The 14,478-nt window shown below is 42.2% G+C and overlaps 1 protein-coding gene and 1 long non-coding RNA gene across 2 annotated transcripts; both read left to right on the forward strand.

Moving 5' to 3' along the window:
• The first annotated feature begins 657 nt into the window (after positions 1 to 657).
• Positions 658 to 7,534, forward strand: LOC131935100 (uncharacterized). The gene is made up of 5 exons (XM_059291417.1): positions 658 to 1,023; positions 3,114 to 3,279; positions 5,147 to 5,327; positions 5,436 to 5,638; positions 5,747 to 7,534. Exons 1-5 carry the CDS (start codon positions 935 to 937, stop codon positions 6,659 to 6,661), a joined length of 1,554 nt encoding a protein of 517 aa, XP_059147400.1. The 5' UTR covers positions 658 to 934; the 3' UTR covers positions 6,662 to 7,534.
• Positions 7,535 to 8,026: 492 nt separating this feature from the next.
• On the forward strand, positions 8,027 to 9,043 carry LOC131935061 (uncharacterized). Its single transcript, XR_009385901.1, has 2 exons — positions 8,027 to 8,849; positions 8,896 to 9,043. It is a non-coding gene; the product is annotated as an uncharacterized LOC131935061 (long non-coding RNA).
• Positions 9,044 to 14,478: the final 5,435 nt, after the last annotated feature.

The raw sequence follows: 14,478 nt of genomic DNA on the forward strand, positions 1-14,478 counted from the left end.
CCTAGTCAAGCCAGCGAAAGTTCAATGTTTAAAAAATAAATAAATCTAGCCGAGTCTAACCCAAGACAGTTTCTGTTTACAATTTATTGCTATACTAGCTTTAAAAAGAGTAAAGTAGTTTTCACACATAGTAATAAGTGAGTTGATAACAGTTTGTTACAATGATTTTTAAAAATCTTAATCTAGAAAGTAATATAAAATGGGAATTCCTATTTAAAAAACATTCCGTTGATCAATTCCCACCAATCAGCTGACAGTCACCAGTCAGCTGATTTTGTGCAAAAAGCGAATAAGGCCGTCAGCCGTCTGAAGTCTCGACAACTACAATCTTAATTTTGAGAAAATTCGGTTTCTAATTTTAGAAGACGCTAAATATCTTTAAATTGCTTATAAATAACTTAGCACATAATTTACATGATGTATTAAATTAAAATATTGCTGTTATTTTTGCTGTTAGCTATACATACACTTACATATTTTAAAATACATATTTATCTAAAAAATTATCTCCCATGTTCAGTTGTTGCTGGAAGCCTGCCAAGTAGGACCATAGTTGTTTATTTTAGCGTTCCCGCGTCTTGCCAAGGGAACTACTTATTGCCATTGAATTTGGATGTATCCGCGAAAACAAAAAGAGCGCCATGTTTTGTTTTTTTCTGCATCAATTAAGTGTATAAACATTACCAAATTTACTAATAAATTTTTACTATTATCAATGTTTTTGAGCCATCTAATATTTGTTTTTTTTAAACGTACCCATTTTAATTTAAACTAACGAAGAGCTATCGTGAATTGACCAACAGCTGTTTCCCGCCAATTATTACTCATTCTACTAGCAGCGTTACGTCGGGTTTGTTGTACATGACTGTCTTACAACTGTAAACAAGAATATCTGAACGGATTTTATTCTGAATTTTAATTGAACGATTCAAAAATGTCTGTGGATATTCGAAGCAGTGATAGAAGAAGATATGTCAACGAATTACAGGCCAGGGAGAAAGAAATTGCAGCTGGACTTCTCAAGTAAGTTGTAGAGAAAGTAGTACGCATGACTGTCACGCATAAACATTGTAGTACGAGCGCGTGGTTTCACAACCATTATCTTGTTTTTAATAAAACTTGTATTTTTTCACACTTATTCATAAAACAATTTATTAAAAACAATCTTCGATGTATCTTTTTTGTTGTAATCTACAAATTACAATTAACAGTAGCTTGTTCTTCACAATTTTGAGTGAAATGTTTTATTTTCCAACTGCCGGGTCATGCGTAGACCGGGTGAGGCTTGGTTTCAGACCAGATGACATTCAAACATAGTCTAGATCTAGCTCCATGGAAGGCTAGTCTAAATTTCACACTGATTCATATCTAGAATACGAATATTTTAGAGTTGTAGATTATAATTTAACTACGAGATAAATGCTAATAAATATAGATCTAGATCTAGAAGTATGTTGACAAACACAGGAACAAATTTAGCAGTAGAATCGAGACTCTAGATAGATCTAGATCTAAGTATTTTCAAGACTGATTTTGATTCTAGATCTATACAATAAACTAACATTTAGAAATATCTACTAATATCTAGATCTAATCTAGATTCTAGCAGGATTAAAAAAAAATTCTTATGAAATATACTAGATCTAGGCCCTATATCTATTAATTAATAATATTATTTATGCCATCTAGAATCAAAGAGTTGAGTAAAGCAATTTATTATTATAAATCTAAATGTGGGAGATTAATGATAATGTAACGATTGCGTAAAGTTGCTGTTGGTGGTGCTGGTAATGCATACATTGGAATTGTAGGTCTAGTGTCATTTTGGTTTAATCTGTTTTATTACATGTTGATATACCAATGCGACTTTTTAGGCCTTTTATCTTTTAGAAAAACAGAAAGATTTTGTGTTAGAAATCTATCAAATATTTATAGTTGCATAACTATATTTGTGTGTATGCTGTGTATTTCAGGACACCGAGTTGGTATTTTTTAATAAGAATATGATAAAAGTGAAAAATAAAAATATCTAGATCCACACCTTAGTCGGCCCTATCCTTAATTTCCAGTAACGTTTAGGTACTAGATCTATCCTTTTTTTTTCTTCAGTGGCGTCTAGCAGCATCAACAACAAAAAGTTTGGTTGATTTGTGTTTATCAATTAGTCAGACAACTGCGTCGATTTGTTTAGGATTTATTAACTCTAGTTTAGTCATACTTCCAATAGATGAATTAGATGTCTTTAATTAGTGCCTGTCCATCTGTCGCTCTTTCTCTTCATTCGGCGACTTAATAAGAAAATGTGTTGTTTACGTGTCTGGTACAGCGTATCTTTTTACTCATCGATTTCCCCCCAGCTATTGTAAAATTTGTTTTAAACGAAATCTATTTTCGGGGAAAGCTAGTGCGGTCCTAAATGGTAGGAATGTGCCCTCTATCGTCATGACCGCGTCACTCAGGTAGGCCTAAACCTTCCGCTCTCCCGACTCCGCCATTGATGGCCAGATGCCAACATTTATGCAGTCCCAAACCAGCCGTCTTGGCTGGGAGCCAGGTCCAAAACGTTTTGTTTCTCCCCACCCCCACCGGCGCGCCCGCCACTGTATTATCCTCCACCGAAAAGGTCGAATTCGGCAGAGCGCTAACCGATCGATTCCGTGGACTATTTTTTCCCCTCTATCACGCCGTCTTTTCTCCTGTCTGTGCCCCCCCCCCCCCCCCATCCGCGGTTTGCATCACGCTATCGGAATTTTCATGTAAGTCTCTTCTGGGTTTAGATGCCACGGTGCCTGTCTGTTGAACTCAATTGACCCGCCCGCCCTAGCCTCTTAGGAGATCAGCTGATATATTCTTCAAATAGATCTCTCTCTCTCTCTCTCTCTCTCTCTCTCTCTCTCTATATATATATATATATATATATATATATATATATATATATATATATATATATATATATATATATATATATTAAAATACATTTAAATATATATATATATATAGTTGTAGGTCTGTATTGTATAAGCGTGTTTGTTGTTCATGAAATACTATGAGAATGGACTAACCCCACCCCCACTGTCCCATCTGACCCTAACGTTAACCTGCTGTTCCCCCAGGGTGTCCCAGCCACCAGCCTCACCCAAAGCCCTCCAGGAGACAGAGAAACGCATGAGGCGTGAGATAGCCAACAGCAACGAGAGGCGGCGCATGCAGTGCATCAACGCCGGCTTCTCCAGTCTAAGGGCCCTCATCCCCCAACTCGAGGGCGAGAAGCTCAGCAAGGTAACTGGTCAACGTCTGTCTGTCTCAACATAATCACTTTATATCAGTTTTTATTGTCTGTAAGGTTAATTAAGCTTGGTTGTATCGGTATTTTTACAGTCAGTACATAAATGCGTTGGGTGTTTAAGTAGCCTATGTGGCTAGATGTAAGTACTGTCCCGTCCCCTCTACAACGAACTGAAATTGTTCATTGTGATGTGTCTTTGACCCTGCTTATATTCTACTGCACGTCCGGACATTACTAGGTTTGTTTGTTTTTTAGGTCACCTTCTCAGATAGGTCTTCTTCAGTTGGGGGGGGGGGGGGTTGAATGAATGAGAGGTTGTAGGTCGAGTTTTACTACCCCTCCCCGGTGAATGAAACTGGTCTATAACCTGTTGGCTGGTTGTGAATGAACGTCGTGGTTGATCACTGAAGCGTGACGTGCTCCGGTGTAACAATCCACTGGATGCCACCTGTAATCCAAATGCTGATTAGTGTGACGCCATGTTGTAATTGTTGCTAACGACTGGTTCTGTTCTATCGGTCACGTGGTTCCCGGCTCAGCTGCTGTTTTTTTTTATTGCTGTTGTTCGCCAGGTTTTCCCTAGGCACCCGTTAGTTCCGGTGAAAGGGGAGGGGGGGGGGTGTGAAGTTGTAAAGAAAAAAATGCTGTATTCATTCACCGGATAAAATTTCATTCAACTCTTATGTCGGCTCATGGAATTCTGGGATAGGCTTTACTTTCGACAGGTGATCTCTTTACGGGGTGTCTTCCTTTGCCCCCCTTCCCCTAAATGCCGAACAAGGCGCTCCCTTTTCATTTCGCATTTAAAAAAAAAATATTAAACTTGAGTTGAAGTATGTACTAGGAAGTGGCAGTATCTGTTACCATGGGGCGACATACAAGGCTGTTGTATGTTGTGTTAGACTCAGCTGAGTTGTGGTCCAACCTGATAGATGTATTGGTTGGGAGAAATGAACAATACATTGAAGTCAGGAGTTTAAAATATAACAAGTCATGGGTCATCAATGTGTTTTTTAAACCTGGAAGTAGATAGGATATGAGTCACTGGTTATGAGCAGAACTGGGTCAAAGCCGTCCACTGTACTGAATCACTCACGGCTGGTGGTTGTCTCGGCGTCGCCCCACTTTTGACCCCCCTCCACCCCTGTCAGCGCGCGTTCTGCTGGCCCGCTATTGTTTTCCCCTCAGCCAATGGGACGCGACCTTTCATGTGGCGCGATGTGGCCAGATTTGGCATCTAGTCAGTGGGAACTTACGCAATCTCCTGGGTCGATATAGTGGTGGTTTCTCCCCCCTGCAAGAATCCATTTAAAAAGGCATGGTGGGCATCTTAATGCGTTGCCTGAAGATTAATTAGTTTATTAATAATCGGGTGGGGTCCTTTACACGTATTTTTTTTTTTTACTTTATGTTTTGAAATTGAACAGCATGAGTTGTGTGCCGTCTAAAAACTGGCAATGGTTCGAAATGTCGAGATCATCCGTTGATAACGTATCATGTTCCATTGAGTGTGTCACCTCTGTGTCACCATATGAAAGATATCGTGGTGATCACAAGCTCTCGCGTGGCCTGATATTTCAAACCGTTTCCTTGTTGAAATATTTACTCCACGATGATAGTGTGGGATATTTATAGGTGTTGTTTGGTCATGTGTGGGCTATTTAAAGGTTTTTTGAATGAACTTTTGACTAAGTTGTTTTAATTACACATTGTCCTTGCACAACCTTGATTCATCATTGACTTTCTTTCTGGTCTATTTTTATCTTTATTTGATACCTTACTTGTGTACTTGATTCTTTGTTGGTGTCCCCTTGATACAATAGTTATGCCCCCTGATACATTAGTTCTGTCCCCTTCCAGGCTGCCATCCTCCAGCACACGACTGAGTACATCACAGCCCTGGAGAAGGATAAGACCAGACTTCAGATGCAGCTTGACCATTCCAAAATGTTGCTGGCTGAGCTCGGCCAGGACAGAGTGGTCACTGATACGTATGTGTCCAGCTCACCACCTCCGACCAAACGCAAAAAACGAGATACAGGTATGCAACTTCCTACATTAAGCTGTGCGTTAAAGAAATGTTCAACATCACCTAATGTAACATAACATCACATACAATGTACTAACAGTAAAATGTTTGTCCCTACAGAATCATCAGACGAGGGGGTTGGATCTCTGTCTGATGCCTCGGACGAGGGCAGCTCTGAACTCCAACATGAGAACGTAACACTGCGGAAACAGCTGGAGTCCCACATTCAGAAATGTGCCGCACTAGAGGACCGCAATCGGCTGCTTGAAGCTCAGCTCCTCTCACTGCTACAGGTGCAGGCTGCTCACACTGGCCAGATAAGTGTAAGTGTGACCACCTTGCTAGTTACATTTTAGTTTATTTGTATTGTTCTTGGGGAAGTCCAGCACTTGGGGCAACTGTTACTGATTATTTTTTAAATGACTTTTCAGGAGCTGCACCCAGTGAACCTTGACACCAGGCAGATACAGCAGGAGACACTGTACAACCGCGAAGTTGTCGAGGTCATCGCTTCTAGAGATTCCTACGTCCCCATGCCAAGGGTGGACAATTTCCAACCAGTGCGGCCCCAGTCCCCTACCCCTGAGCGGGGGATGAGCATGGATATGTCCAGCAGGATGGACACGACTTCCCCTGGGTTCGCTATGGGCTCCAACCCCACACTGGCGTCCTCTGTGAAGGAAGAGTCTTCACCCCCCGTGGTGAAGCAGGACTTGTGTTTATCTGAGACCAATGGACAGGGAACAACTTCACCCCTCGTCCCTGCCGCTGACCAATCTAGCTATCACCATCATCACAACTACTGCCACAGAGACCACCCGCGTCGTCGCCATCGGCAGCAGGCGCTGGAGCAGCAGAGAGAGGAGGAGGAGCTGCGGCGCCAGCAGATGGAGCAGCAGGCCACCTGCACGGTCAGCGCACCCTACCGGCCAAAGCACAACACCCAAAACCTGGAGAACTTGGTCGAGGCCATCCGCCAGATTGAGGGTGACCGTGTCTTGTGTGACGACCGCAAGTTCTACGAGGAGGAACACAAACTATACAAGAGGCAGTCCCTGACGGACGAGAGCGAGCGGGAGACCAGCAGCATCAGTGACCAGGACGAGATGAAGTCCGAATGTTCCGGCCGTGACTCCCCCTCCCAGCTGCACCACCCAGTCCAGCACCATTTTCTGGTGTCACATCAGCAGATGGTGGCCCCGCCCACCAGCCCAGAGAACAATAGCATGGGAGACATTAGCAACCACAGCAGTTTTTCTGAGAAGTATCCTATAGCCAGCCATCTCCTACACCGACCCTTGCATCCATCCTTCTACAGGCCGGGTGTCATTGTACACAAGCAGTGACCGGTCAGTTGATTCTTGTAAGACAGACTTTTGGATTTTAAAAAGAAAAATGTGACCAGCATTGTGCCTGTTATTTGAATAATTCATCACAATGTGGAGTCCGTGATTGGGGAGGGGGGGGGGGGGATCCTGTTTAGAAGGATAAAACATTTCTTGTTCTGGCTTATCGGAAGACTAAACAGTACAAATTCATCAAAATGGATACTTATAAAAGCATATAGCAGCGTCTGAACCAGTCATCTGTCCCTCACCTAAGTTTTGTAGTTCCGAATTATTGTGTAATATATATATAATTTCAATGGAAAAGATTTCTTGATCCTTTCGTGTAAAAATGTTTGAAAAGAAAAATGTAAAATTTTGCTAATGTACATCTAATTTTCAAATGGTTGCATAAAATGCTAATTTCAGATTCTAAAATTATTCTGTAAAATTCTTCATCTGTAGGCACTATAGTATTTGCCTGAAAATTTTATTTAGATTTCTCAACCTTATGGCTAAAATCGAAATCATATTTTGTGCTTTAATTAATTTGTCAGAGTTTTTCTTTACAATATCAGGATGCCGTAGCTTTATTTTTGGTCCTTCTCATAACATATTCATACAAGATCATCTATACATATAGTCAGTAATTTATTTCTCACAGCTCATATGTAAATTAATCTCATCCCCATTGCTAGCCTGTGCGTGGGCTCAGCGCTATCTATTTATTGCTATACACAACAAATCTATTTTTATACTATAACATGAACAGTGGATGTACATACTTCTTGTTGTGGTTATGTTTATTTATTCATGTTGAATTACGCTTTTTTTTTTTTGTTACTTGGTGAAATAGCTTGGCCAAATAAAATAGGGAGCCTCAGGTCGGGGGGGGGGGGGGGGTCAGCGACCGTAGAGGAATATATATGAACAGTATTTAATTACAGAAGGGGGGGTGCTGTTTTTTTTTTTAAAATAAATTTTCGTCTTACCAAAACATGAGTCAGGTATACATTAATGATTATAAATAAAGGCTGGCATTTAGAAACATTTTCTGTGGGGGTGAGTGAATGTTGGATGTTTGATTGATGTAATCTTTTGGCAATGCACACGACAATGCAATTTGTGGCACATTTCCTGGTTGGAAGATAGAATCTTATAAGGCCAGTGGATGTGTGTATCATGTTAGACTTGCTAGACGTTGGCTGTTTAAAGAATATTTGCTAGTCATGTCATTAGGTGACCTGGGTGGACGTGTCATTAGGTGACCTGGGTGGACATGTCATTTGGTGACCTGGGTGGATGTGTCATTTGGTGACCTGAGTAGACGTGTCATTAGGTGACCTGGGTGGATGTGTCATTAGGTGACCTGGGTAGATGTGTCATTTGGTGACCTGGGTGGACATGTCATTCACCTAGGTAGATGTCAGTAGCCCAGTAGTATGAAGTGACCAACTGTCAAGGTTATGTTTGCTGTTGGCCTAGTTTTCTGCAAGATGTTATGATGTGGTTAGCAAACAAGCTGTTGGAAGCTTAAGTGTATGCTGTTTGGAAGCTTTAGTGTATGCTGTTATTTTTGTTGCATGAATGCTGCACTTTTGTCCAATATAAACAAGATTGGGGCAGGGGTGGGTGGGTGGATCATTACGTAACCCAGAAATATATAGCTTGTATTAAGATTAGACATTGGCCAGTGTTGTAGATGTAGTATCACACACGACTAGTGTAAGTTTAGCGTTGTTGTTGACTTAAATATGTTGGTAATAAAAATCTGAAATTTCAAATAATCTGTAGCTTTATTTTTAAGCAGTCACTAGATTAAGGGCATTTAGTTCTGAAAATGTAGTTATGTAATTAATAAATTTGTTTCACAAAAGCTGGATACAATATTTAATTTTACTTAAAGTTTTAAAATATTCTCCACTTGGTCTGTGCCGCTGTGCAAAATATTTTGATTACAATTTCAACCTAGTGGTCAACCTCAGTCTAGTGTCCAGTCTTGTTGTCCATTGTTGTTGTCTGGCTGTCCACTCTTGTAGTTCCAATAACTTTGACAGTGACTTTCTAATGTAAACTGACAAATGTATTTTTCCAAACACTTCAATGACACTAAGATTGTAGAACTAGGTTGTGTTTCCTGACTATTTTGTTGTACATCACTTAACTGTGTTGTTGTCCTTTACTAGGTTGTGTTGTTGTCCTTCACTAGGTTGTGTTGTTGTCCTTCACTAGGTTGTGTTGTTGTCCTTCACCAGGTTGTGTTGTGATCAAGATACTTTGTATGCAGCCATGGAACAGCAGGGGATGGTTGTAGTTGTTCTTGTTCAATTAGTTGGCTTTTGATGACATTTGAAAGTCATAAACTTTTTAATAAGCTGAGAATAAATTGTTCACTCTGATTATGATATTTCGTCCTTGTTTTTTATTTGGTTTTTGTTTGATAAAATATCTGAACATGTTCAAGTAATGACGATCTGGTAAATACAAGCTATAAATTAAAACAGGTTTCTGTGTTGAACTGTTTTCACACCAAGATGGTTTACTTGGACTATAGCCACACACAAGATTAACATTAACAACAATTAAAAAATGTATCTGAAGCTACAAGCATTTATTTCTACTCTCAGGTCGAGGGAAAATAATCGAGATACTGGGTCACATAAATAAAGCCATTTTCTTTTTCCATTTCGGCTGCTAAAATCAATAGCTGATACGTTTTTTAAAAATGACCATTTGTTTTAACATCCCTTTAAATTTATAATTACCGAAAGGAAACAAGCATTGTACTACTTATTACTGACCACAGTAAATAAGGTCTCAAGACTAACAGAACCCTGTAACAGAATCAACATTCACCAAGAAATGATGCAAGACACTATTTTCTCCTTTTTTTCCTCTATCGGTTAGCGAGGTCAAACCGAGGTCACTGTAATATAATTATTTCCTCCAATGAGAACTCAGGATGACGTAGGGGGAGAAAAATTAGTAAACAATCACATGATGTGTCGTCACGCGTGTAGTGTGACGTGTACCCAAATAACCGTATGAGATTACACTGTAATTACATATCTTGATCCATCTTGTTGTGGTCCTGCGGCATATTACCCCGTGACTTGTGACACTGTTTGGACTTCCGTTAAAAGCGGAAAAAATTCCATTTTATCATTGCGACTTATGTGTCACTGAATCATAGTCATACATCCACAAATACCCCCCACCCACCAAAAAAATAAATAAATACCCGTTAAAAATGAAAGTGCTTTAATTTTTTCCCTGAATGTTTTTTACCCTATGCCCCGTCCCGCTTACAATCTTTAGGTGAGGAACACATTAGAAAACGTATTTCCTTTCATGACCAATGTAAACAAAGTGAATTGGGTTTCTGGTGGTGTGGCGATCTGTGACGTTGAACAACACGGCAGACGTGTCGGCCTGGACACAATTTTAGACTGCTGGGAAGTGACCGGTCGCAGCGAGGGGCTGACACCACGTGATGTTTACAAGCATCGTCTGGACACGGCGAGGCAGGCTGTGTTTGAGAGGAAATAGAATCTGGGGGGTTGGAACGTTTGATTGAAACTCGTCGAGAAAAAAAAAGTAAAATGATCGAAAACACAAGAAAACAGAAAAATAGGTAATCATGTCTGTTGGCTTAGGCTTATCAAATTGAGTGTAAATGTAGCCGGTTAAATAAAAAGGTGGCTAGATGGTTAAGGTCCCCTCTAGGGTTCTTGTTGATCTCTGTGGATGATAGACATCTAGATCTAGTAGTAGGTACTTTCTGTACAGTTACTGGGTGGGGTGACTTGTGTAGGTAGGGTAACGTATGACTTGTGTGGGTAGGGTAACGTGTGACTTGTGTAGGGTAACGTGTGACTTGTGTAGGTAGGGTAACGTATGACTTGTGTGGGTGGGGTAACGTGTGACTTGTGTAGGTAGGGCAACGTATGACTAGTGTGGGTAGGGTAACGTATGACTTGTGTGGGTAGGTTAATGTATGACTTGTGTGGGTAGGGTAACGTGTGACTTGTGTAGGGTAACGTGTGACTTGTGTAGGTAGGGTAACGTATGACTTGTGTGGGTGGGGTAACGTGTGACTTGTGTAGGTAGGGCAACGTATGACTAGTGTGGGTAGGGTAACGTATGACTTGTGTGGGTAGGTTAATGTATGACTTGTGTAGGGTAACGTATGACTTGTGTAGGTAGGGCAACGTATGACTTGTGTAGGTAGGGTAACGTATGACTTGTGTGGGTAGGGTAATGTATGACTTGTGTAGGGTAACGTATTACTTGTGTGGGTAGGGTAACGTATGACTTGTGTGGGTAGGTTAATGTATGACTTGTGTAGGGTAACGTATGACTTGTGTAAGTAGGGCAACGTATGACGTGTGGGTAGGGTAACGTATGACTTGTGTAGGTAGGGCAACGTATGACTAGTGTGGGTAGGGTAACGTATGACTTGTGTAGGTAGGGCAACGTATGACTAGTGTGGGTAGGGTAACGTGTTACTTGTGTGGGTAGGGCAACGTATGACTTGTGTGGGTAGGGTAACGTATGACTTGTGTAGGTAGGGCAACGTATGACTAGTGTGGGTAGGGTAACGTGTTACTTGTGTGGGTAGGGTAACGTATGACTTGTCACAAGATTAGTCTGCCCTTGTCGATTTTAAACAAAATTTTCATCTCATAGCTTAAGCGGGCATTAAACTCACCTCCCCCTCCCCAATAATTAAAAAAAAAAGAACTTACAGTGCACTGCGCTATAAAAAGTTATGTAAGAAAATGATGGATTACTTGATGCATTTTCTTTCTTACATTACATGACGGGGGGGGGGGGGGGGGGGGGGGGCGCTGATGGCAGTTAACTGTCAATCATCCTAATCCTGCTCTGGACAGATGTGTTACCGACGTGGACGTTTTGTTCCCACGACCAGGCCCACATTACTGGGGTATTAGTCACAAGTTGACTGGCCTCACACAACAACAATGGCGGTTAGTCACAGCACAGGTGTCTAAATTAGTCAAAACACAAAACAGTTTCGGCCGTACGTATTTTAGCAGACCCTCTCAGGGGTTCCTAAGTTATTCAGTTTGGAGGTCTGATTTTACTATCTCTCGTTGAATTAGTCGTTGTTTTCCTATTTAGCCTCATTTACAATTAGCAATTTAGCTTTAAGCCGTTTTGGCGTCGACTAAAAAGTTAACTGAAAATATTCAATCCAATAAATGAAATTCTACATTCTATCTGGTATGTGTCTATCTCAGTAAATATATTGTCAAATTTTAATAAGTTCCGTTTCTTTCTCTTTTGCGGATTTTGTTAGTAATACTAAATCCAACAAGCTCTATATAATCAAAATGTGAGAACCGCTAAATGAAAACGGTACATAAACCTAGTTGGTGTATTTTTATTGAGTCGTAGCTTCCTGGGAATATCAATGAAATATGTTAATTAATGGATCGACTTGTCCATAATACTGTCAGCTCAAGGGCGTTAACTCTCACATGCAAGACGGTCTGCTGTACTACTTGCATTGAGAAATTTTAATGTTTTTAATTTTTATTAAAGTATATTTTAAACCCACCCCCCCCCCCCCCCCCCACCGTCTGAATGAATACAAAACAATGTAAATTATGGACTCGTTAGCTATGTTAGTGTTTAGTATAAACAAGGTGTGTGCTTTGAAACAACAACACAAGGCGCGGATTCAACAATGCAATGTTTATGGTCTTCTAACCACGCTATTATTACCAGCCAATGGAAAGCGGGCACATGTTGTGACTTGCGCCAACACAAGACTGCGGTGACTGCGACAGATAAACGGAAATTCCTGGAATGGTTTCCTGTGGAACTCTTTTCCAGGAATTGGCACACTGCTGTACACAATATTTATCTTTAAAATTACTTTGTTTCATTTTATTTTTAATTTAAAAATATAATCTTTATCAAAATAGAAAGATTTTTGGTCACATGTAGTAAGTTTCTCTCCCCTCCCCCGATGTCCGTCAAATCAGGTCCAGTGGACGACGCAGTTTTTTCATGTCTTACTAAAACAAAGCTTTCACATTCATGAGTGGGATGTCCCCCCCCCCCCCCTACCACACACATACACATACAGGGGTCATCTGTCCAACTATAACAAAATAAAACTTGAGTTACGAGTGGGGGGTCAAGATTACTTTAGGCCACTTGATGTTCACAATGACAGCCAGCACATCAGATCTTATTCGTCGCTTTTTAATTGCTTGAATGTCAAACAATGCCATTTTTTATCATGCGGGCAAATCGTCGGCCTAAAGTTGCCCCCCAATGGTCGGCCTAAAGTTGCCTCTGCCTCCCAATCGTCGGCCTAAAGTTGCCTCTGCCTCCCAATCGTCGGCCTAAAGTTGTCCCCCAATCGTCGGCCTAAAGTTGCCCCCCAATCGTCGGCCTAAAGTTGCCTCCCAATCGTCGGCCTAAAGTTGTCCCCCAATCGTCGGCCTAAAGTTGTCCCCCAATCGTCGGCCTAAAGTTGCCCCCCAATCGTCGGCCTAAAGTTGCCTCTGCCTCCCAATCGTCGGCCTAAAGTTGTCCCCCAATCGTCGGCCTAAAGTTGCCCCCCAATCGTCGGCCTAAAGTTGCCTCCCAATCGTCGGCCTAAAGTTGTCCCCCAATCGTCGGCCTAAAGTTGCCCCCCAATCGTCGGCCTAAAGTTGCCTCTGCCTCCCAATCGTCGGCCTAAAGTTGCCTCCCAAACGTCGGCCTAAAGTTGTCCCCCAATCGTCGGCCTAAAGTTGCCCCCCAATCGTCGGCCTAAAGTTGTCCCCCAATCGTCGGCCTAAAGTTGCCCCCCCAATCGTCGGCCTAAAGTTGCCTCTGCCTCCCAATCGTCGGCCTAAAGTTGCCTCTGCCTCCCAATCGTCGGCCTAAAGTTGCCTCCCAAACGTCGGCCTAAAGTTGTCCCCCAATCGTCGGCCTAAAGTTGCCCCCCAATCGTCGGCCTAAAGTTGTCCCCCAATCGTCGGCCTAAAGTTGCCCCCCAATCGTCGGCCTAAAGTTGCCTCTGCCTCCCAATCGTCGGCCTAAAGTTGTCCCCCAATCGTCGGCCTAAAGTTGCCCCCCAATCGTCGGCCTAAAGTTGCCTCCCAATCGTCGGCCTAAAGTTGTCCCCCAATCGTCGGCCTAAAGTTGTCCCCCAATCGTCGGCCTAAAGTTGCCCCCCAATCGTCGGCCTAAAGTTGCCTCTGCCTCCCAATCGTCGGCCTAAAGTTGCCTCCCAAACGTCGGCCTAAAGTTGTCCCCCAATCGTCGGCCTAAAGTTGCCCCCCAATCGTCGGCCTAAAGTTGTCCCCCAATCGTCGGCCTAAAGTTGTCCCCCAATCGTCGGCCTAAAGTTGCCCCCCAATCGTCGGCCTAAAGTTGCCCCCCAATCGTCGGCCTAAAGTTGCCTCCCAATGGTCGGCCTAAAGTTGCCTCCCAATCGTCGGCCTAAAGTTGCCTCCCAATCGTCGGCCTAAAGTTGCCTCCCAATCGTCGGCCTAAAGTTGCCTCCCAATCGTCGGCCTAAAGTTGCCTCCCAATCGTCGGCCTAAAGTTGCCTGTAGAGAGTAAGAAAAAACTAAAAACCGAACGATTCCGAGAGCGAGCTACGTCGTTGTTACTAGGTCAAGGTTACGATGCCATTTTACCTGAAATTCTATTTCTGTTTTCTTTAGTGAAATCAAGAATCGATTACTATAGTTTTCATAACACCCCCCACCCCCACCCCCACCCCTCCAGCCGCAACTCATGACACAGGCCTACCTGGTGTTCAACCGATCAAAATGAACATACGAAATGTAACATACGTCATGCAACAT

Source organism: Physella acuta, unplaced genomic scaffold (assembly GCF_028476545.2).
Source record: "Physella acuta isolate Inbredline_101_S28 unplaced genomic scaffold, ASM2847654v3 ptg000131l, whole genome shotgun sequence".
Lineage (NCBI taxonomy): Eukaryota > Metazoa > Mollusca > Gastropoda > Physidae > Physella > Physella acuta.